The sequence below is a fragment of the Apium graveolens genome, chromosome 10 (genome assembly GCF_009905375.1).
Source record: "Apium graveolens cultivar Ventura chromosome 10, ASM990537v1, whole genome shotgun sequence".
Taxonomy (NCBI): domain Eukaryota; kingdom Viridiplantae; phylum Streptophyta; class Magnoliopsida; order Apiales; family Apiaceae; genus Apium; species Apium graveolens.
Genome location: NC_133656.1, coordinates 204,452,507 through 204,475,037, shown reverse-complemented (window position 1 = coordinate 204,475,037; position 22,531 = coordinate 204,452,507). Strand labels below are relative to the sequence as shown.

The following is a 22,531-nucleotide window of genomic DNA, read 5'->3' as shown; positions in this document are numbered from 1 at the left end:
AAAATTTGTAAAATCAAAATTAATATTTGTGTATCCCTTAAATAGGAGTTTTGCTTAGTAATAGAAGTTATTAAAGAGTTGAGAGATGCTACTATCAAATAATTAAAATGGTGTTGTAATTAGCTTATCTTTACTTTGTATAGTATGCCAGGATAGTCGACTGTCTAGTTTGATGCTGTTAGAGGATAGATATAGTACCAAAATATGACTGCAGTTAGTTCTGTAAAATCTGTAGCAGGAATATGAAACACGAGCAATAAAAAAATATGTCCAAAAGTGCAAAAATAACTAGTAGAAAGCCTGGCAATGATGTCAACCAGACCAAAGCTTTGTATACAATGAACTTAGCTTCCAACGAGACATGTACTATTATGAGATCGACTTGCAATAAACTAAAGCTTGTATTTTTAATATTAAAATAAAATTGAAGCCCGGTATAGACGTTTAGTAGCGAGTGACGATTTTATTTAATGAGCTCCTTGGATTTATGAGCGCCAGCATTGGATGTAGTTTGCGAGATGTAAGCCCTACTGTATTGACATCATCTACCTGATCATCGGTCACTCTCCACTCAAACTCTTGCACTAGTCTACCGATTGTCATGCGAGAGATTGTCATTGCCTCAGTAGCTCCTGCACATGCTCTCTTACCCCCTCCAAAGGCCATTGACTTGTATAAATCCATTGTATCAGATTTTCCTTCCATGAATCTCTCAGGATTCCACTCTTCAGCATTTTCCCACACATTCTTGTCCATGTTACACCCATAGATGTTTATAGCAATCTACAAAATTATTATAATATTACGTTATGGTAAAAAAAGAGAAGCAAGTTTGGAGTGAAATAAAACATGAAGCTACAGGGAAAAAAAGGAACCTCGCTTCCAGAAGGAACAAAGTAGCCTCCTAATTGAGTATCCTCATGGACATAACGCAAAGGAATTATTGGAACTGGACTATGCACTCTCAGAGTCTCTTGGAAGATAGCATACAGATAAGGAAGCTGAGGTAGATTCTCCTCCGTGATTTTAGATGAACCACACACCCTTCTGATCTCCTCATAAAGCCGATCCTGAAGTATACAAAAAGTTAGTCTCATGGATAAATTCTTATTCCAAAGGGTGCAAAGTATACAAACCTGTCTCTTTGAATCTTTACCAAGTTCATATATGGCCCATTCAGTTGCAACCATGGTAGTGTCTGATGTTTCAATGATCACCTCCCAAAGCAACATCTGGATTTGCTTTTCTGAGAGCGTTTTTCCTTCAGATTGCAAGTAATCAAGATAACACTGCATACCCTGTTTTGATGTAGTTTATTATGCCGTAAAAATTATTATGAATAACGAGGAATAAAACAACGGCATTGTAATAACCTCTTTTGAAGCACTTTGTTTTCTCATCTTCTGAACCAAGGATTTCATAACCACCATCCTGCGTATATCCATCTGCGTGATTTTGTTTTCAAAACTTTTGTTTGGAATCCATCTTAAATATGGGAAGAAGTCTCGCCAATCTACATCGATTGCTCCCTCCATTTGATCATGAACCAGACACTTAAATATCTCTTTTCTTGACATTGTTGTTCCAAGTTCAGCCACATAAATAGAGTCTACGTCTTCTCCTAAGGTCTGCAAATCCCAGGTCGATGTTTATATGTCACTTTAACTTGCTTCCATGAGTCATATTACTAATACATAAATTAGTAAGTAAAGTAAACTCACTTGCTTCATTGATAGTCCGAAAAGCCCAGACTCAAACAGTTCTCGGAAATTTATAGCCTTGAGAGGATAATTCTTTAACAAGGCATGCAACTGGTTTGATATGTTTTCAACTAAAGCATCTCTATGGATGCGATGCCGCTTCTGCTTAAGGTTAATAATTAAAATATATAAAAATATTGAATCTAGTAGCAATAGGATACAAAATATAGATTGCCATAAATAGTTTCGAGATTTCTTTTGCAGCACAAACCTGAGCATTTGGTCCCAAAATATGTGTTAATAAATGTCTTTTTACTGTCTTGTGAAACGCATCATAATCACTTATTGCAACCATTGATTTATCAGAAGCAAGGATTTGTAGTGCTTTTGACAGCTTTCTAGAAGAGATGGCATTGAATCTTGTTATCATGGCCTAAATAAAGCCAAAAAGATTAATCGTTAATGCTCGTATAGTTTATTTTTCAGTAGAACAGAGATAGTTTATGCATAATGTACAAAGCCTAGTTAATCCGACATAACTCTAAACAAGCATATGCAGCAGGAAACCGAAATTCCAACCACCAGGCTAGTCAAAATATGAAAATTACGAAGCTTCATAATATAATAAATGACTCGAGGCTCAAATCCGAATCACAAGTTATGTAAGGCAAGACTAGAGCTTTGGAAAAGAGATTCTTGATAAAGTCATTGAAGAAATTTACAAATTGAATACTGAATACATGTAGTTCTTGTGGGAACTGTACTTCTGTAAACTCGTAAAATGCTCATTATTTGGTTAAATGCTATCACCTGGATCACATCAATCACATTGCATTTATCGTTGCTTTATTTTTTATTAACTGTGATGCATTTGTATCAAAACATAGAAAGCATATAAGCTTGTTCCACCCTTGATGTCAAAAAGTTCTCCCTAAAAATGATCTTGCGCAGACAGTGTATTTTTTTAGGGTCTATATAGTTGTATGTGGTTATGAGTTTAGGTGTTCAGTGAATCATAAACTCTGTTGTCTCATGATGGACACTGTTACAAACCTAATAGTCATTAGCCATTACAGCTTAGGCTGATAAATACTATTATTACGATGAAATTACTAGTTTAACGTTCTGCACAAAAACAAGAGGTTGGGGGTTCAAGTTTGATTACAGAAGAAAGTGGGTGTTTTCAATTAGAGAAATATCATATTCTTGAGAAATAGAATGTATATTTAAATGCAATCGCTTATAGTCAGAGATAGCAAATCAGTTGCAGAATAGAAGGAAGAAAGATGCGACAACCTCCTTAACCACATCATTAGAATTGAGGACAACGAGAGTGTTGGAGCCGGTTCTAATGGAGTAAACAGGACCATATGTTTCAGCCCACTTTGTAAACGTCTTGTGCGGTTTCTTTTCTTTCAATTGTAGCAGATTTCCGACTAATGGCAACCCTGGTACCACTGCAAACAAATATACATTCAAAAAATAAGATACATTAACTTTAGACTGGAATGCATGTGATCTATTATTCACAAGCCTGGTTTATCAGCAAACTGAATATACCTGGTAAAGGCGGGAGATTTGAGAGTGATTTCCCTTTATGATCCACAAACTTTTTCAAAAACAAAAGAATAAGACCGCCTACCACAAGTGCAGTACCGATTGGTGTTGACAGAAAATATACGATTATATCCATTTAATTGTACTAATAAAGTTGATAACTATCACAAGCATATCAAAATTGAAACACACAGATATTGATATATATATAGTAAATTGACACAGTGAAAGAAGGTTGCTATGCTACAGAAGAAAGATCCTAAATGGTAATGAGAAATGATACCTTGATGAGAGGGGACAAAAGTTTAAAGAGTAAAAAGAAGAATATCTGTTAAGTACTTCTCTGCTCTTTTTTTAAATCCAGTTTTGTCCTTACCTCACTGACTTTTGTCCTGATTTTTTTTTGATTCATACAAGGATTTCCCTGTCTGATAAGAAATGTACATAAGCAAGGATCCTGTCATTAGTATAACTATAACTTTACTTTTGTTTATTATATTTCTCAGCACATACCGCCTTAAGTTATTAAACTTTCGTTTAAACACTCTTATTATTGGTCAAGTATATTTTCTTGGAATTTTAAGTCCGTGAAATTCAAGTACGAAAATCTTATGTTTCGTCTATTTTTTTTAGATTTAGTTTGTTTACGGAGAAAATTTATTTGATAATTTTGTAGTTTGTTTACCGAGAAAATGTATTTGATAATTTTGTAACGAAAAGAAAAACATAACAAGATTTCAGTTGGTTACTGGAATTCAATTTGCACTGCTTCTGTTGTGCGGATACATTTGTACTGTCTCTGCTTAGCATGTGGATACAGGCAAGTGTTGGATTGCAAGCTAAAAAAGTGTGTGGAGAGAATGTACAAAAAATAAGGTCTGTGTGATTCTCTTTCTGAGCTAACTCCAAGTGAAGAGAATTAGGCCTCATAGTCGGGGATATTGTGAAGTTAAAGGCACCTGTATGTTCGATGAAACAATCAGTAACCTGCAAACATTGGTGGCGGTGGTGATGAGTACATGGCTCCAAGGTTTGCTGGTAGAGTGAAGTCATCTAATTGAGGAAGTGGTGAAGAAGGTACTGGAGGTGGGGGTGAGGGTTCTGGTGGAGGTGGAGGTGGGGAGTGGACAATAGGTGGTGGTGAATGGACTGGTGGTGGAGGAGAGTGGACTGGTGGAGGTGGGGAGTGGACAATAGGTGGTGGTGGTGAATGGACTGGTGGAGGTGGAGAATGGATTGGTGGTGGAGGAGAGTGGACTGGTGGAGGTGGGGAGTGGACAACAGGTGGTGGTGGTGGTGGTGAGTGGACTGGTGGAGGAGGGGAATGCACTGGTGGCGGTGGAGAGTGTACTGGTGGTGGAGGAGAGTGGACAGGAGGTGGTGGGGAATAGACTGGAGGAGGAGGTGATTGGACAGGTGGTGGCGGAGAAGGAATAGGAGGAGGAGGAGGAGGAGGAGGAGGGGGTGAATGGACTGGTGGAGGAGGTGAGTGTACTGGTGGAGGTGGTGGTGGAGATTGAATGGGTGGAGGAGGGGGTGATTGGACAGGTGGCGGTGGAGGTGATGACTGGACTGGTGGGGGAGGTGATTGAACAGGTGGCGGTGGAGGGGGTGACTGGACAGGTGGTGGTGGAGAAAGAATTGGTGGTGGAGGGGGTGAGTAGACTGGTGCTGGAGGTGGTTTTGGTAATGGTGGCAATATACGTTCTTCAGGAGCTACCTCTGAAGGTACTGGTGTAGGCGGTGGCTGAGATGGTTTTGGCGGTGGTGTAGGTTTTGGAGGTAAATTGGGCACTTTGGGGGCAGGTGTGGATGGTGTTCCACATTTGTTCTTGCTGCAATCCACAGGTTTGTTCACCACAGGTTTACATTGTTCTTGAGACTTTTGCTTGGGACGATCAGGTAAACAGTTGTTTGCATCATCAATTATCAGGCCTTTTCTGAAGGGTGGTTCACATGCTTTGTCCTCACCGTTGAAATAGTTATTTGCATAACTTAAATTGGTTATAAGAGGCAACTTGCATATGCTCTCCGAAACAAACCCTGTAAGCATGTTGTCTGAGACATCCAGTTCACATATCAGTTCAATACCTTTAAGTGTCTTTGGCAAGACACCACTCAACGAGTTTGATTTCACGTTAATTACAGTTGCATTTCCTAGTAATCCAATCTCAGATGGTAGACATCCTGAAAGTTCATTGTTCAGCAGAACAATTTCATTCAGTGTGTGTGACATCTTCCCGATGCTCTTTGGAATGCAGCCTTTAATTTTGTTATTTGCAAGCACCAACACAGAAACCGGAGAGTTCCCAAGATTTTCAGGAATGCTGGAGGTAAACAAGTTGTCATTTAAGAACAAGGCATCAAGATCCATATCAAAAAGCCCAGGAGGCAATTCTCCTTCAAAATTGTTAAACCTTAGATCAAGAAACTTGAGGTTGTGCATTTGTAGAACAACAGTTGGAAAAGGACCAACAAAGCGGTTGTTGCTCACATCCAGTTCGTGCATAAGGGTGAGCCTAGAGAAGGTCTTAGGGATGATCCCACAGAATCTGTTGGAATTTATATGGAAAAGTGCAACATCCGTGAGCAGGCCCAATTCCACAGGAAGGTACCCAGCAATGTTAGCATGGTTGAGATCGATACCAGCTACAACAGAAACTTTCGGATCATCAAGAGCCGGGGAACAAAACACCCCAGTATACTCGCACACATCAGGACCTTTCCAATTGCTAGTGGTATTGAAGGGATCGGAGTATATGGCCTTCTTTAAAGCCTCAAGGGCAATGTACGCACGTCTTAGCCTAGGATTGGGAAACTCAAACTTGATATTAACCTGATTTTCGTAGTTTGGCGGCAAGTCATTGCTGTCGCCCAGGGATAAGAGCTGTCGACGTTTAATCCATAATTCTTCAGCCCTAGACAGAGCATAAGAAGCTGAAAGATAGGAGAAAACGAGGAAGATGAAAAGAAAGCAGCCGGAGGACTGCATAATTCGAAGGGTTAAACTGCAGAGCCACCTGGAGACCCCCAAGATTTCTGGCTTACATAAATATGTAGGGCTTGAAAACGAACAAGTGCAATAATCTGATCTTAATTCTATTGTTCTTGCATGAACATCAAGATTTTTGTATTCGCTGAACTTAGAAATTTACAGATTTTCAGGAAATTCAAATTTTCAGGTATTCAGACTGCCTGCAATTTTCAATTTTTTTTTTTGTTGTTGTCAACAATGTACCAACAGGGATGGATTTACTATGTTTAGATAATCTAAAAGGTATGTTTAAGGAGAATAGTAAGAGTTGATCACATTTCTCCAACTGCGCAATGGACCACAGATAAGAAACCGCAGGACCAAGTCAAATTTGTAAACTTGTTAATTCCTTTATACATTCTAAGCTGGCTTCTACACTTATAAATAAGATAAATCCAATACTCCTGTCTCAATTGCTTATAGTACTAATTTTAATTATATAATATATATTCTTTATAAATATTATTCTAGATATATTAAATTTGATATATTTTGAGATTAAATGAAAATTTTAGCATTGTACATCTATCTATACTATATATTATAATAGACGAAACATTAAAAGTTTGGTAGTTGGTCGGTCGGTACTTGCTGAAATTACTTATTTACCCTTATCTATTTATTTTAATTCTAATTGGTGCTGTTCAATCAATTCTAATTATAATTGATATTAAAGTTAGCTTCCTTCATCAATTTAAATTATATTTTATATCGAACTCTGTATCACTATAATTGATATTAAAGTCAGCTTCTTCTACCAATTTAAATTAATTTCTTCTAACAATTTAAATTATATTATATCGAGTTATATATTATTCTAATTGATATTTATGGATAAAATATATTTAAGCAAACTAAATATAATAAATTGGCTTTGGTTGACATAATATGTCTTGGGCTAAGACGAAATAATAAATACTACTGATCCGGCTATAAAATTATACTATTGAATTATGATAAACAAAATAATATATATTATTCTTCCAGGATAAATATATTATACAATTGATCAAAACACACACAAAATTAAAATTTAAATATAAATCCACTAGCTAAAAAATAAAATAATATATAATAATAATGCAGACTAAAACAAAATTATCTTATAGATCTAAACTTAAAAAAATTAAAATTAAATTAAAAATAATAAGTTGGATTTTGTCGGTATAATGGGCCTCAGGTTAAAATAATATAATATAATTACTAATTCAGGATAAATCAAATTAATGTTAGACTAAGTATAATTCATATCATATAGATCTTAATTAAAGATTAACTTTTAATTAAAATATAATTACTATTTTTTTAAAACATATAGTCACATAGAATTATTAATAAAACTGTGTCGTTCAATTACTAATTTTGTCTTTATAAATAGCTTTTATAGTCGATCGATTAAGTAATAACTAGCTAAAATAATATTTTTTAAACTCCTAGGAGACATTGTATTTTTACTTTTAATAAAATAATAAAAATAACATTTTTTCTGGGTACCGAGACTATTACTTTCAATAGGTTTAAATGTTCTAAAAATTATGAACATATAGATATATTAATATGATTATCGAGAAGTTGTATAATTTAAAATTTTAAATAAACAAATTTAAGAATTTAATTCATTTTTTAAAAAAAAATATAATATTAAAAAAATGTTTAATCCGTGCATGGCACGGGTCTTCGGCTAGTAGTTTATAAAGATTACTTTATATCTATTGAATACAACATATTTAATAATAATATTAATAATAATCTCAACTATTTTCTACATAAGCCCAATACTATACAAATCTACATAAGCCCAATACTATACAAATATTGTGTATTTTTAAAAAAATATTTTTTCAATTAAAGTTCTAGAAGTATAGTAAAACAAAACAAAGAGAAATATTATAGATTAAAATATAGATTTATTATAAATTTATTATTAAAATAATAATAATAATTGTGAGTGTGTTGGTGCCTCTGTGAAGCAAAACCCAGGAACAACCTAGGTGCCCGTTTGGTAACTTGGATTTAATTTAAAATTCTATATTTGATCAAATAACATGTTTGGATAAGTAAAGAATTTGGATTTGAATTTCATTTGAAATTCAAGACATTCAAATTTTAGTATGAATATGAGAATTTGAAATTACAAATCAAATCATGTCATTTGAAATCCATCATTTTAAATGAAATGTTTGTTTCCAAACAAGGCATAGTATCATTCATGCACGTTTAAATTTAATAGAATAGATATTCGGTCAAATTCAACAGGGATCCAAAGATCCAAAATTTGGATCTGTGTAGATCACTAAGATCACTACTATTCACTGGTCCAAATTTGGATCACTTGATTTAATATAAAATAATGGTTTTGTTATTTGTAGTTTATGAGATTTTAAATTGATTTTTGATTTTTTAATTAGATAATTAATAACAAAATATAATTAATAGTTAACAAAATTTATTTTTAAAATAAAACTTAAAATAATGAGAAAACATAATTTCATTAAAATTTCATTGAAGAGTCAGAAGTGCCGGATTCCGAAATTGAGACTATTCCGATCGATATATACTCGATTACAATAATTCCTGAACAACCATAGAAAAATAAAAAATGAAGAGGCACATATTGCACTCGTAGATGCATTAATTGAGCATTTGTGGGAAGAATATATTAATTCGAAAAATTAGTATATATTAATAATATTTTGTATGTTAATTATTGCAATAAATGTGTTTTTCGTGAATTAAGTGCACAATTTTAACATTTTTAAGTATATTAATATTTTTTGATTTAATTAATTTATGAAATGTTATATAAATTGTTAATAATGATTAAACGTTAAATTTAAGATAAAATTGTTTAATATGATATTTAGTTTGGTGATCCAAAAATGGATCACAACCGTTAGAAATGTCTTCTGAATCACAATATGAGACGGCCTTAGTAAAACTTAATGAACATTAAATAAAATAAATTTGTTAACCAAAGTCTATATTCCAATTTTCGTGATTGAAATTCTTTTCGGTTGCAATTTAGCATTGCAGTAAAAGTTCATGACAGCATTACATAGACTTTTAGAAGTCAAAATAATCAAAACATAAACAGACTGTAAATAAATTTAAGTTCCTGCTGTCATTGACATCTCTCAATTACTATTTCCTGATTCAAGAGCAAGATTACAGGTGCTAGTTCGTAATTCTACAACAGCTTCACAAAACCCCCAAGGGTTTTAACAAGATTCAAGCTCTCAAAATAACTTGATTAGGTCTCTTGTTCTAAAGCTTAATCCCGCATTATTTTAAGTTGATGGTCTCTGACATGCAGAGAAAAGCTGCCAGCTGATAAAAGCCATAATTAAGGAGGTGAATATTTCAAAACCTACAACCTCCGGAAAATGCCATCCCATGCTACGCCTCAGGTAGCTGCAAAATGGAAATTTTCAATGAGACGAAATCGAGGCCTAATTTTTGCTAATAATCATCTACATTTGATGGAAATATTTCCAATGGAATTAGATACGTCGTCACATTCCGTCCATATTCACACGCAAACACTCGAGCTGCATGTGCACACACGTTATATGTATAGAAATATTATTTTCTGTTACATGTTATGTATATATTCTGATGAGGACAAAATTTATGCCTGAAGGACTGTAACATTATTAATATAATCAAGTTAATGGATACAAAGAATATAATTTATAAAGACCTCAAACAAGGAATTTAAATTTTAAGAATGATTTTTAAATTAACAGTAAAAAATCTTTTAGTTTCAAAAAAAAAAGAGTAAAAAATCTTTGAATTTAAATTTTTAAGATGATTTATAAATTAACAGTAAATGAAAATGAAATACATTTCTCAGTAATTGTGATAAATGACAAGTTTCTTGCACAAGAGAATTGAGAAAACAAAAGAATAACAACCAAGATGATTATAGGATTATATAAACTAAATTGCCAAAGGCAGACAAAACGATTATTATGTTCTGAACATATTTGCCTTTTAGAATTCAAGTTGAACTTGCGCACAACAACTATGGTTTAACCATTATCTGGTTTCCTTGAATCTTGTTTAGCTTTAGTACTATATGTTCTAATTATCTTTTAATTTTTACTGATTCCTCTTTCATTTTGCACCTCATCTTACTAAAGTTTTAGTGTTAGCCAAGTTATTTTCGTTTTATATAGCTATTTCCAGTGATCCATCTCATTTGTATCTGAAATGTTGATATCTGTTCGTTTGTTTACAAGCAAGAAACAGAATTGTTGATGGAAACCACAATCACCCACACACACATGACAGCTACGCATGTATAGAAGTACCGGTTTTTAGTAATCTTTTCATCCTAATTATAAATCATGTAAAGAAAAAATTGTAAATAACCAAGCAAGGTGGAAAACAGACCTTGTGATTGATGGCATTGTTGCTACTATTCCCGCACAGGCATATATTATAGGGATTAGAGTTTTGGGTTTGTTTTTCCGTAGCCACATCAAAGATCCCAAAGCAGCAAGTGATATGCATAACACCTAAACCAATGAAACAAAGAAGAGCAAAAGGAAAGTTACTAAAGTACAATTACTGCTTTAAGATAGAACATACCAAGTAAATTACTACTTTGTCACAGACCTGATGCGCCCAGATACAATGCTAAATATGATATATAAACTTGCAAACTAAAACTATAAATTGCGCATTTTAATGTGCCTAAATATGACGTGTAAATACACATAGACATACACACACACAAACGCGATATCAATATTGCTTCCGAACTCAAAATGAAAAGATAAAAGAATACCAGATTTGCATTTGCTTCAAGCCCTTGCAATATATAATCCCAGGTAAATTCCAATCCTCTCGCACCAACCCAAAGGGGTGCCAATCTATGCAATACAGCATCTGCAAAAGCCCAACCTGCCAAGACAGATTAATTGTATAAAATGAAGTAATAGGTACACCATATCTGGCGGAAGTAGCTGTGAAATAACAGCATTTTGAATCGTGACTTCTAAACCTATCAAGTCAGACTGACGACAAACTGCATATTACTATTCCACAGTACTTTCTGCCATCCCTAAAGCAAAAACAAGGTAGCTACCAATGGTTTTCTTCAAACTTTCAGTAGTAGTTGACTGTTTCTACTTTAGGGTGGATGTACTCAGCATATAGGCAATATCTCTTAAAACCAGATTATTAAGGGCACGCACGTCTGAACTTCAACCATAATATTAGAAGTCAATAGAGTGTCCAATCATAAATATCTGCAGAACACGACGTCCCAAAATCACAAGACACTTTCAGAAAATGAATTTTAAAAGGATTGATCCCTTCCACTTAGAACAATATTTACTTACCAAGTCCAACAGCTTGAAATTTGTGATTCTGTGAGATGTTCCTGTGAGTCAACTGGGTCAAAGCAAAGTAAAGCCCAGCAACATCTATAAAACCAATCAAAGCTTTCAACAATTCCTGCATATCCATATCATAAAAAGAATGATATAATTTTCTTACTATATTATTTCTGCATTTATATATAATGAGTAATGATGTCTAAAACTAAATATCAAAATGCCATGCCATACATCAATGGAGAAAACTTTTTTAAGTCTCAATAAGGAACACTATATATGTATATTGATTCTCATTTCATAAATATGCAAGGAATTGTGTCTACTAAGAAGTGACGCTAACAACCGTGTTGTACACCGCATACATCCAATAAGGGTCTGTTCTTTTAGAAAAAAACAGTTATCTTATAAATAAGAAAAACTATTACCTGGTACGGGTCAAAGCTGTCACTTTCAGATACTTTAAGAAACGTAGCGAGACAAACAAGCTGGTGCACAAAAACATACAAACGATATTACAATTGTGTCTATGCTGATAAGATTGGAAGTGCAGTGTAGATGATACGAATGTTCCAAAAAGTAAGGACCATGATTACAACCTTTATTAATGCCGTTATCAGATATACGAGAGCAGTCTTGATAGACGTCCCTAGTGTATCATACTCAGATCTGCACAAGAAGTACTTATTATTGCAAAGGCATCACATTTACGTAATGAGTTTAGGGGGTGACAAAGTCTTATACAATCAGAACCCATTAAGACCGCTTTGTTAATTCAATTAAGACCCATTAATTGAGCTTACACATCGTATTCATCAAAATTCACCAAGTCCTACAATTTAGATCACGAACACCAACCCCAAAACCCAAAATCGAAATCATTGCTTAATCATCTCATAACATTAGCTAATTCAGCTGGGTTATTCATGTAAAATTGTAATAATATCAATAAAAACTTCGATATGTATCTAACATGAACTTCAATTAATATGATGCCTATCATCAAGTGTATTATAAGTATTAAAACCCCACATAATAATAACATAATAAAAACACTTAAAAATAAAAGCTTTATAAGATCTGAATGTGTCGGATGAGCTTACAAGGGAGTAGCGGAGTAGTAAACGGCATGAGGGCCAAACGTTAGAATCGCACAGTTCAAGAAGTGAAACATCGTCATCTTTGTTGATTACCCAGAATCCGATTCAACAAGGTCCGAATTCAATTCCAAATCTAATTTTAAGATCAAATTAATATTCTAATGCTATGGAGGTTCATGGTATGCTAAATGAGGCTGCCCTTATGCAATGTTACCTCTTAAGAAGGCTGAATTAGTTGGGCTTGTATGTATTGGGCTTTAGATTCGTAACAGATTTCTATGAAGACCCAACCAAAGATATCCGCTGAATACCGCTCGTAGCCCTGGGCGGAAAGGATAAGATGTATGCCGATCATACTTCTATTTGAATAGGGCCGTAATTCGAGTCAGGCGGCTCTCGAGCTCGCCCGGCTTAAACTCGTTTAAGTGGGCTCGACTCGGCTCGTCGAGCCGAGTTCAGACAGAGGTTCCGGCTCGTTTAATTACTCGAGCCGGCTCGGCTCGACTCGTGAAATTAAACGAGTCGAGTTCAGGTAGAGCTTTAGGCTCGATTAAGTGTAAAATTAAACGAGTTGACTCGACCGACTCGTTAAAACCAGCTCGTTTAGCTAAACGAGCTGGCTCGACTCGACTCGTGAAATTAAACGAATCGAGTTCGGCCAGAGGTTTAGGCTCGTTTAACTAAACGAGCCGGCTTGGCTCGACTCGATTAATCTCGGCTCGAATTACGCCCGGCTCGAAACTCGGCTCGCTCGGCCCGAATTACAGCCCTATATTTGAAGAATACGGAGATTGTTTTCGTGAAGACCCCGACTTAATGCATGGCAAAAATAGTATGTGATAATTATAAATAATAGCGGAAATAATAAATATTTATTCAATATTAAAAATAATAAAATGGATGAGAAAAACCCGAGCCCACGATTGTATTCACATGTGACATACTTACAACGACTAATCTTTATATTTTAGATATTTTCGATTAAAAATGCCCTCATCTTCTATACCACGTGTCTCTAATAAGTACTTAGGGATGACAATTTGTACCGAACCGATAGATACCCGATCCGTACCGACCCGATCGGGTTTTACCGAACCCGAATATTTCGGGTTTGGATTCGTGTTCGGGTTTGATTTTTAAACCCGAACCATTTTCGGGTCGGGTTTGGGTTTAAGGCATACCGTTCCGAACCCGACCCGAAAACCTGAAACTCGTTCCGTTCCAACCCGATCCGAAACCCTTGTTAATATATAAATAATATTTTATATTTTATAAGTAGTAATATAATATATAATATAATATATTACTAATATTAGTACTAAAAAAATATACTTTTTACACAATATTGCATTAAAGTCGTTGAAATATGTTTTTAGCAAGTATGTTCAATACAAGTATACTAAAATTCAAGATTGTTGCATTATTTCACTAAAATTTTTATTCTTAGAGCTATTATCCATTATCTTCTCTAAACCCTCTAATTCAACCCCAAAAATTTCAATGTCATATTTATCCACTTTGCTCAAATCAGATCATAGTAATTTTTCACTAGAGTTTGTGCAAATTAAGGTGCAATTTAATAGTGATCTACAAATCCGAACTCGAACCGAACCCGAACCGAACCCGATGGGTTCGGGTTTAGTGGTTCGGGTTTTTCCGGGTTCGGGTTTGGCAAAAATAATCGGGTTCGGGTTTGGTTTTTGCTAAACCCGTTTTGACCGACCCGATTGCCATCCCTATAAGTACTTTTGAATTGAATCTTGGTGATCACAAATTGTCTTCCTCTGTACCTCTTCTCCCTTTGGGAAGTGTCGTAAAGAAATTTGTAACTACCAACTTTTGAAAGCCTAATTACTTATCGTATGTGTCGAGACAACTACCGATGTAACAAAGGGTGATGGTGGTTCAAATACAAATTGAAAACTGACCACATATTTCTTCCTCTCTATTGTTACAATCTTCTCCCTCTGCATAATCTTTATCGACCACGATAATCTCTTAAATTTACTATCACCCGACATCAGTGATACATAAATTATACTCGTATGATGTGTCGTCGAAACTAGAGCCCCTGGTGTTGGTTTTATCTTGGTGTGTATGGTGGAGTAACCTCATCAACTATACCATTACTTGCGCATAATTCATTAAACAAGGTACTTGTATACTCATCACCTCTATCAGACCTCAAACGTTTAAGTACTTTGCCAGTTTGTGTTTCAGCTTCATTTTTAAACAAAATAAATTTATTTAGTGCTTCATCGTTATATTTAAGTAAATAAACATAACAATATCTACTACACTCATCTATAAAGGTAATGAAATATCTACAGTGATCCATAGTCAAAACACCACTGAATTCACATATGTCCGAGTGAACAAAATCTAACAAGTCTGAATCCCTAACAATATTATGAAAAGGCTTCCTTGTTTATTTAACAGTTACACACACTTGCCACTTAGATTTCTTATCAATTGAATGCTTTGAAATCAACTATAAATTCATCATATTCTTTAGAGCACCAAAATTTAAATGACCAAGTCGTATGTGCCACAAATCAGATGATTCAACAAAATTAACAGAAGGTGCAATACTATCATTAATACAAATACCCAAAGTGGGTTCAATATTTATTAAAAATATACCATCAGACAAGTAATCCTTGCCAAAAATGTACAAGTGTGAGTAATCACTAGTTTATTAGATTTCAAAGAAAGTTCAAAGTCATTCTTAACTAAACAAATTCCACTTATTATATTTCTATGAATAGAGGGAACATGATGCACTCTAGTGAGAGATATAATCCGCCCAGAAGCAAACTTCAGGTCCACGTTTCCTAGTCCAAGCACTTGTGCAGCACTAGCATTCCCCATTGCCACAGTCACTCCATGACTCTATTGATAAGATATAAACAAACTAATATCAGCACAAATCTGCACATTAACACCAATATCTATCAACCACTCATGTGACAAATAAGTGGAAAGTAGTACAAGATTGTACGTAACATACCTGTCTTTGGTATCGGAGGCAACAACCTCACCAACAACCATGTTAGCGACAGGACCACTAGTGGTTCCAAGTTGAGGCACAGTGTTTGCTTGAGCCATCTCTACAACTTTCTTAGCTTTCGTAACAGGACAATCCTTACTACAATGACCCACTTGTCCATAGCTTATTCGCCTTTGGTTTCTTATCCTTGTTCTTTTCAGATTTAGTGTTAGCCTTCTTAGCGACTACCTTTTTTATGTCCTAGAGTCACTACATTCACCTTCGAGCTCCCATGTTCAACATACATCACATGTCCTTGTTTGGACTTGTGCTGCTCCTGCACATAGATGTCCAACATCAAGTTAGTCCATATGATCCCTCCTTTATATCTTTTCAAGGAGAGAACAAACTCTTCCCAAGACTTAGGGAGATATTAAATCACTGACATAACTCGAAACTTCTCAGGTAAGACCATTCCGGACTCACCCAAAGCTTGAACCAACATCTCAAACTCATGAACTTGTTTAGTCATGAATTTTCCATCCACCAGCTTGAAATCAAGAAACCTAGTCACATAATACTTCTCAAGACCTTGAGAATCAGTATTGTGATTTTGGTCCAGCGTATCCCACAAGACTTTAGCAGTATAGGCATCTGATGAATAAACATCGAAAAAGGTGTTCGCCAAAGCTGCCAAAATCGCTGCCCTAGCCACCCCATCCTTCTCAACCCATAAAACATAAGCCGTCACAAAATCAGCCTTCTCTTGACAAATTCGCGATTTTAAATATCGTGAGTTTGATGGAGGGTGTTAGAGATAAATTAGGATATTGCTGAAATTATAATATCATAGAATAATATGATATGTTTCTATTGTTAGGAGATATTAAAATTCTTGACCAAGTCATATCGACCAAGTCTTGTCATCTATATATACTAAATTATTACGAATGAGAAAAACATAACATTGGGAACATATTTTTTCATGTTATCAAGAGACTAAGTTATTCTCATAAAAATTTAAGAGTGTGAGAAAATCCAATCTACTAGAGTTGATAGGTGCGAGAACAAGGGTTTGTTGTGTAAGGGAAAAAACACAAACCTGATAAACTCACCTTATTAATTACCGTTAGGTGTTGAAAATTCAAAATATTGTAAAAATAAATATGGGTAGGGTACAAATTACACGGGGAAAAGAAAATGTCAAATAATAAAAAACACATACAACTTCCTAGAACGTCAAATATTGGAATACAGAGGGAGTATATCTGTTACAAAATCAGTAATAAAAGTTTGACTCAGACGTTTGCTCAAATAGAACTTCTTGTAATTAATTTGATTGATACATGTGAAATTCACACAATGCAAGTCCTGATCTATATTCTCACATAAAGAACATTCAGAATAATTATAATGCAAATTAACTGCTATTAATACCAGGGATGATGAAAAGGGTTGATAAGTATAATTGGTGCCAGCGTACTCTTCATTTTGATTTTAAGCGATTTCGTCCGGAAAATAATTCCATACTTCACTGTTATTAATATCGTTTTGTATATATAAAGGGGATAGAATTCCCAATATTTGAATCTTATTGAACTAAAAACAAAACACAATTTTATTATATATAGAAAATGTCTCAAGACGTCCTAAAACCTGCTCAAGTTAGAGTCTGTGAATTCAAAATGCCAAACTGAGAAATAATTTACTAATTTCCTGAGCCACTGTCAATTTCTCTGCTTCTTATATACTCTTCATATATTGTTAGAGATAAATTAGGATATTGTTGAAACAAATTATATCATAAAAAATAAATTCAAGTATCTGATTAAAGTGGAGGATTCAGAACGAGAAAACTGAATTAAATGACTGATTAAAACATATGATTTAGAAAGAGAAAACTGATTCAGGTGGCTGATTGAAGCGAACATATATATTTTTTTTAAAATTTTGACAAATTCGCTATTTTAAATATCGTGAGTTTGAGGGAGGTTGTTTGAGATAAATTAACATATTGTTGAAATTAGAATTGTATAAAATGATATGATTTGTTTTTAATGCTGGGAGATATTAAACTTGTTGACCAAGTTTTGTCATCTATATATACTAAATTATTACGAATGTGAAAAACATAATTTTGAGACCATATTTTATCATGTTATCAAGAGCCTGGGTTATTCCCGTAAAAATTTGCGGGTGTGAGAAAATCAAATATGCTAGAGTTGATAGGTGCGAGAACAAGGGTTTGCTGTGTGAGGAAAAAACATAAACTTGATACACTCACCTTATTAATTACAGTTAGGTGTTGAAAATTCAAAATATTGGAAAAGTTAATAAGGGCAGGGTAGAAATTACACGGAAAAAGGAGAATGTCAAAAAATAAAAAAGAAATACAACTTCCTAGAACGTCAAATATTGGAAAACAGATGGAGTATTAATCAGTTACAGAATCAGTAATAAAAGTTTGACTCAGGCGCTTGCTCAAATAGGAGTTCTTGTAATTAATTTGATTTAAACATATGAAATTCACAAAATGCATGTTCTTATCTATATTCTCATACAATGAACATTCAGATTAATTAAAATAAAATTAACTGCTATTGATACCAGGGATATTGAAAAGGTTTAATATGTATAATTGATACCAACATACTCTTCATTCAGATTTTAAGTGATTTCATCCAAAAATAATTGCATACTTCATTGTATTAATATCATTTTTTAGATACAAAGGGGATAGAATCCCCAATATTTGAATTTTCTTGAACTAAAAACAGAATATTATTATATATAGCAAATGTCTCAAGACTCCTAAAACCTGCTCAAGTTGGAGTATGTGGATTCAAAATGCCAAACTGAGAAATAATTTACTACTTTTCTGAGCCATTGTAAATTTCTATGATCTTATATACTCTTTATATATTTTTAGAGAAAGATTAGGATATTGTTGAAACAAATCATACCATGGAAAACGATTTCAAGTGTCTGATTAAAGCGGATGATTCAAAACGAGAAAACTAAATTACGTGACTGATTAAAGCGGGCGATTCAGAAAGATAAAACTGATTCAAGTGGCTGATTGAATCGAAAGATTCCGTTTTTTTTAATTTTGATAAATTCACGATTTTGAATGTCATGAGTTTGAGGGAGAGTGTTAGAGATAAATGAGGATATATAAGGAATTAGAATATTATAGAATGATATGATTTGTTTTACCTTGGTTCACGTAATTTGCAGGTTATTGCGTGAGTCCGTAGGGTTTACCCAGTACGCACCCGAAGGGTAGCGGCTGCGGGTTACCTACGATAAAAAAAAATTTATTACGAAATGAGAAATACATAACCCTGAGACCATATTTTATTATGTTATCAAGAGTCTATGTTATCCCCATAAAAATTTACGGGTGTGAGAAAATCAAATCTGCTAGAGTTGATAGGTGTGAGAACAAGAGTTGTGTAAGGGAAAAAAACACAAACCTAACAAAGACGACGACGATTAGAAAAAAAACCATTAATGGAATTGTTGAATAGTTATCATAACAAAAAAGTAGATTTCATAAAAGATAAAACAAACTTGAAACTGACTGAACGAGTGATCTATCTAGAAACTTGAAATTGAGCGAGTGATTTTGCTTTAACAAAAATCTTAATTGGAGCGAGTGATTCTGTTTTAACAAAAATCTTTATTAGAGTAGGTGATTCCGCTTTAACAAAAATTGTAAAAGAAACAATAATGGTACATCAATGAAAGATGTGATGACACGGACGAGAGCATGAATGCAAGGATGAAGATCTGACCCGAACTAGAAAACATATATAAGTGTCTAATTCAAGCGGATGATTCAGAACGAGAAAACTGAATTAACTGACTGATTTAAGTGAACAATTCAGAATAAGAAAACTGATTCAAGTGGCTAACTGAAGCGAACAATTCTTTTTTTTTTAATATTTTTTTGACAAACTCCTAGGGATACATAAAAAAATATCCACCCCGGATGAAACAACATATGATCAGAACTAGTACCCCTAGTTTGTACCCCTAAATGTGTAAATTGGACCGGAAGAGTGTAAATTGGATAGGAGAGCAGCTGTATTACGTGGGCATGGAATGAATATACTTAACCAAATATATGTTGTTTGTTATAAATATGACAAAGTATTCCAATTTTTTTTAAAATTGTTACATTTAATTTTATAATTAATTTAAAATTTATAACTAACCTCCTGCCTCCGCAACTGCATAAGAGAAAAGCATACTAGCTAGTGATTGTGAGTCCCAAGTTCTTGATTGGAGGGGACACCAGTCATTCATTAGAAAATTAGAATAGTAATATCTGACAAATATTCATAATCAAGTCAAGATGCAATAACTGTTGCACCATCAAAACTCAATAAGCTCATTACATCAGTATCCGGAAAACGTTGATCTGGTTATCATACATTTCTGCAGTTTTTAGTCACCCGCGTTTCATAGTCACACTTAATCACAAACTTCCCTCTCTCTGTTTCGGTAACAATCTTGTACACACATGAATATTAGTAGTAATTTCGAAGTTAAGTTAATTTTACGCATCCAAATCAGTCTCGTAATCTGATTTACCATTTCAATTATTTTTACAATCTGATCATTAAGAAATAATAAGGATCATTGGCAATGTATATTACACACTCTTCTCCAGGACAGTAGGCCACACAAACTGAGAATATTATTCCTTCCGTACTCTACATTCTACTCCTACCCCTATAGCCCAATTCACATCCATGGACCACAAATTGAAATCACAATCAGAAACATAATGTAAACATTAGCATGCCTGCGGACCGCTAATTTCAATATTTTGCAGATGGAATGGACCCCCAGCTAGAAACTCCACGCTGCTCAGGAGATTGTTCTGATACACTCCATACCTTAACTGACTTGTCTAAACTCCCACTATAAACCACCCATTGCTGATTATCTGTTTCCGACGTTTCCTCATCATTCTCAACCGCCAAGCACTTAACCGGTCCAGTGTGACCCGTTAAGATGGAGAGGCACGTATGAGCTGACCCTTCCACTCTCTTCCACACACAAATTGTCTTATCGGCTGATCCACTCAACACTAAATTTCCAGCAGTCGCAAGGCACAATATAGCTAACTTATGTCCCTTAAGGACCCCGCCATGCGACAATTGTTTTTCACATTCCCAAAAGTTTAGCAACCCGTCCGAGGAACCACAGTACAGAATTGAGTTTGTTTTGTTAAAAACTAACGAAGTTACAGCACATTCTTGACTTAAAAGTGTTTGTACAAAATTGTGTTTTGTACCTTTCTTGTGTGATTCCCTTCTCCATACCTTAACACTCCCATCAGCTGATCCGGTGAATACCATGTCGTTTGCTCCAGCAACGATGGAATTAACAGCATCTTCGTGGGCTTTTACGGATTCAAGGCACTTAGAGTTGTCAACTTTCCATACCTTAAATGTCCTGTCCCATGATGCAGAGTAGAGAAGGCCTTTTTCCTGGTTCATGCTTATGGATGAAATGGCGTCACCATGTTTGATCCAGACAGAAGTCTTGTTACGCTTCACCTCCACATAGTTCTTCGGCTTGATTGAGCATCTGAAAATGTCCATAAGTGTTGGTAAAGTACCAGAGAGTTTGTGGACCTTAGGATTCTTGGACTGGACTTTCCAGACTCGGACCTTACCATCCTGATGACCTGTGAAGATTTTGTCACCGCAAATAATAATAGCCTTAACCAGGCCACTGTTGCACTTAAAAGCCGAAAATTCTTTCAAATTCTTCCAGACTCTTATGTTCTTGCTGTCGGAGCCAGTGTACAAGAGATCACGAGTGGCAGCTAGTGAGTAAATGTGACCTTCTTCACGGACAATGGAGCCACCTAGTGCATTTTGTGGAAGTTTTTGTTGGTGATCGTCGGGATTTTGAACTGCAAAGTTGGACCAAGGAGTAAAGGGAGAATTTCGGTTCCAGGGGGACATCATTATAGGAGAGCCTTCCCCGCTTAAATGGGCCTTGTCATAGGCAGTGAAAGTGCCTTCTCTATCAGAGTAATCGACATTGACATGGTTCAGAGGAATGTTGGGATCTGAATGAATCATGTTACTTAATTTTAAAGGCATGCTTGCCACTCCTCCAAACTTGGCACTAGCTAGTCTTCTTCTGTCTTCTCTCATCTTGTTCTGTAGCTGGTATGGAGATGTTGAAGAGGGAACAGAACGCTGGAAGAGAGGTCGTAGAAAGAGAATTGGTTAGTTTTTGTAGAGAAGGTGCGGTGTTACAGGACAGAGGCAGGGGTGTAGAGGAATTTTGGGTTTGGAAAATCAGAGCAATGAGATACTTGTGTTATGTGTGGCAGGTTTTTCTGTTAAATAGATGCATGGTTCACATTTATGTCCGGACAGACAACAATTATCTTAATGTTACTTGAGTTCTATTTAATAAAAACAAATCTTAAATATAGTGTTAGGTGTACAAAATTAGAATTTTATATAAAATATTTGTATATAATGACATGACATTTGATGTGGGGTGTTTTATTTGATTTTATTGATGTAAATATAGATGGCCTATTCTAATTAAAACATAACATGTTATTATATATAAAATTTTGTACATCATTTTGTACGACAAATATTTTCCTAAATATAATTTGATAATAATTCACAGCTAATTAATGACTACTGGTTGAAAAAACTAACTAAATTATTGGGCCCCCAAGTTGGGATATTCAACTGAACTCACATTTGGAGTTTTGAAATAAGCTCGAGCTCGGCTCATTAATAACTCGTTTCGGCTTGGTT

At 34.7% G+C, this 22,531-nt stretch overlaps 4 protein-coding genes across 4 annotated transcripts; all 4 read right to left on the bottom strand.

The window, feature by feature from the left end:
- Positions 1-273: 273 nt before the first annotated feature.
- Positions 274-3,393, bottom strand: LOC141692820 (ent-kaurene oxidase-like). The gene is made up of 8 exons (XM_074497763.1): positions 3,261-3,393; positions 2,997-3,157; positions 1,972-2,133; positions 1,722-1,862; positions 1,374-1,628; positions 1,137-1,298; positions 876-1,070; positions 274-783 (listed from the first exon to the last, which is right to left on the bottom strand). The coding sequence occupies exons 1-8, from the start codon at positions 3,391-3,393 to the stop codon at positions 445-447; spliced, it is 1,548 nt and encodes a 515-aa protein (XP_074353864.1). The 3' UTR covers positions 274-444.
- A 611-nt stretch (positions 3,394-4,004) lies between these two features.
- LOC141689442 (leucine-rich repeat extensin-like protein 7) lies at positions 4,005-6,477 on the bottom strand. The gene has a single exon (XM_074493723.1). The coding sequence runs from the start codon at positions 6,247-6,249 to the stop codon at positions 4,237-4,239; it is 2,013 nt and encodes a 670-aa protein (XP_074349824.1). The 5' UTR covers positions 6,250-6,477; the 3' UTR covers positions 4,005-4,236.
- A 2,768-nt stretch (positions 6,478-9,245) lies between these two features.
- LOC141693606 (uncharacterized) lies at positions 9,246-12,926 on the bottom strand. Its single transcript, XM_074498758.1, has 7 exons — positions 12,737-12,926; positions 12,233-12,302; positions 12,062-12,121; positions 11,640-11,754; positions 11,084-11,199; positions 10,687-10,811; positions 9,246-9,702 (listed from the first exon to the last, which is right to left on the bottom strand). Exons 1-7 carry the CDS (start codon positions 12,811-12,813, stop codon positions 9,579-9,581), a joined length of 687 nt encoding a protein of 228 aa, XP_074354859.1. The 5' UTR covers positions 12,814-12,926; the 3' UTR covers positions 9,246-9,578.
- Positions 12,927-20,299: 7,373 nt separating this feature from the next.
- Positions 20,300-22,143, bottom strand: LOC141693609 (protein JINGUBANG-like). The gene has a single exon (XM_074498761.1). It carries the CDS (start codon positions 21,902-21,904, stop codon positions 20,552-20,554), a length of 1,353 nt encoding a protein of 450 aa, XP_074354862.1. The 5' UTR covers positions 21,905-22,143; the 3' UTR covers positions 20,300-20,551.
- Positions 22,144-22,531: the final 388 nt, after the last annotated feature.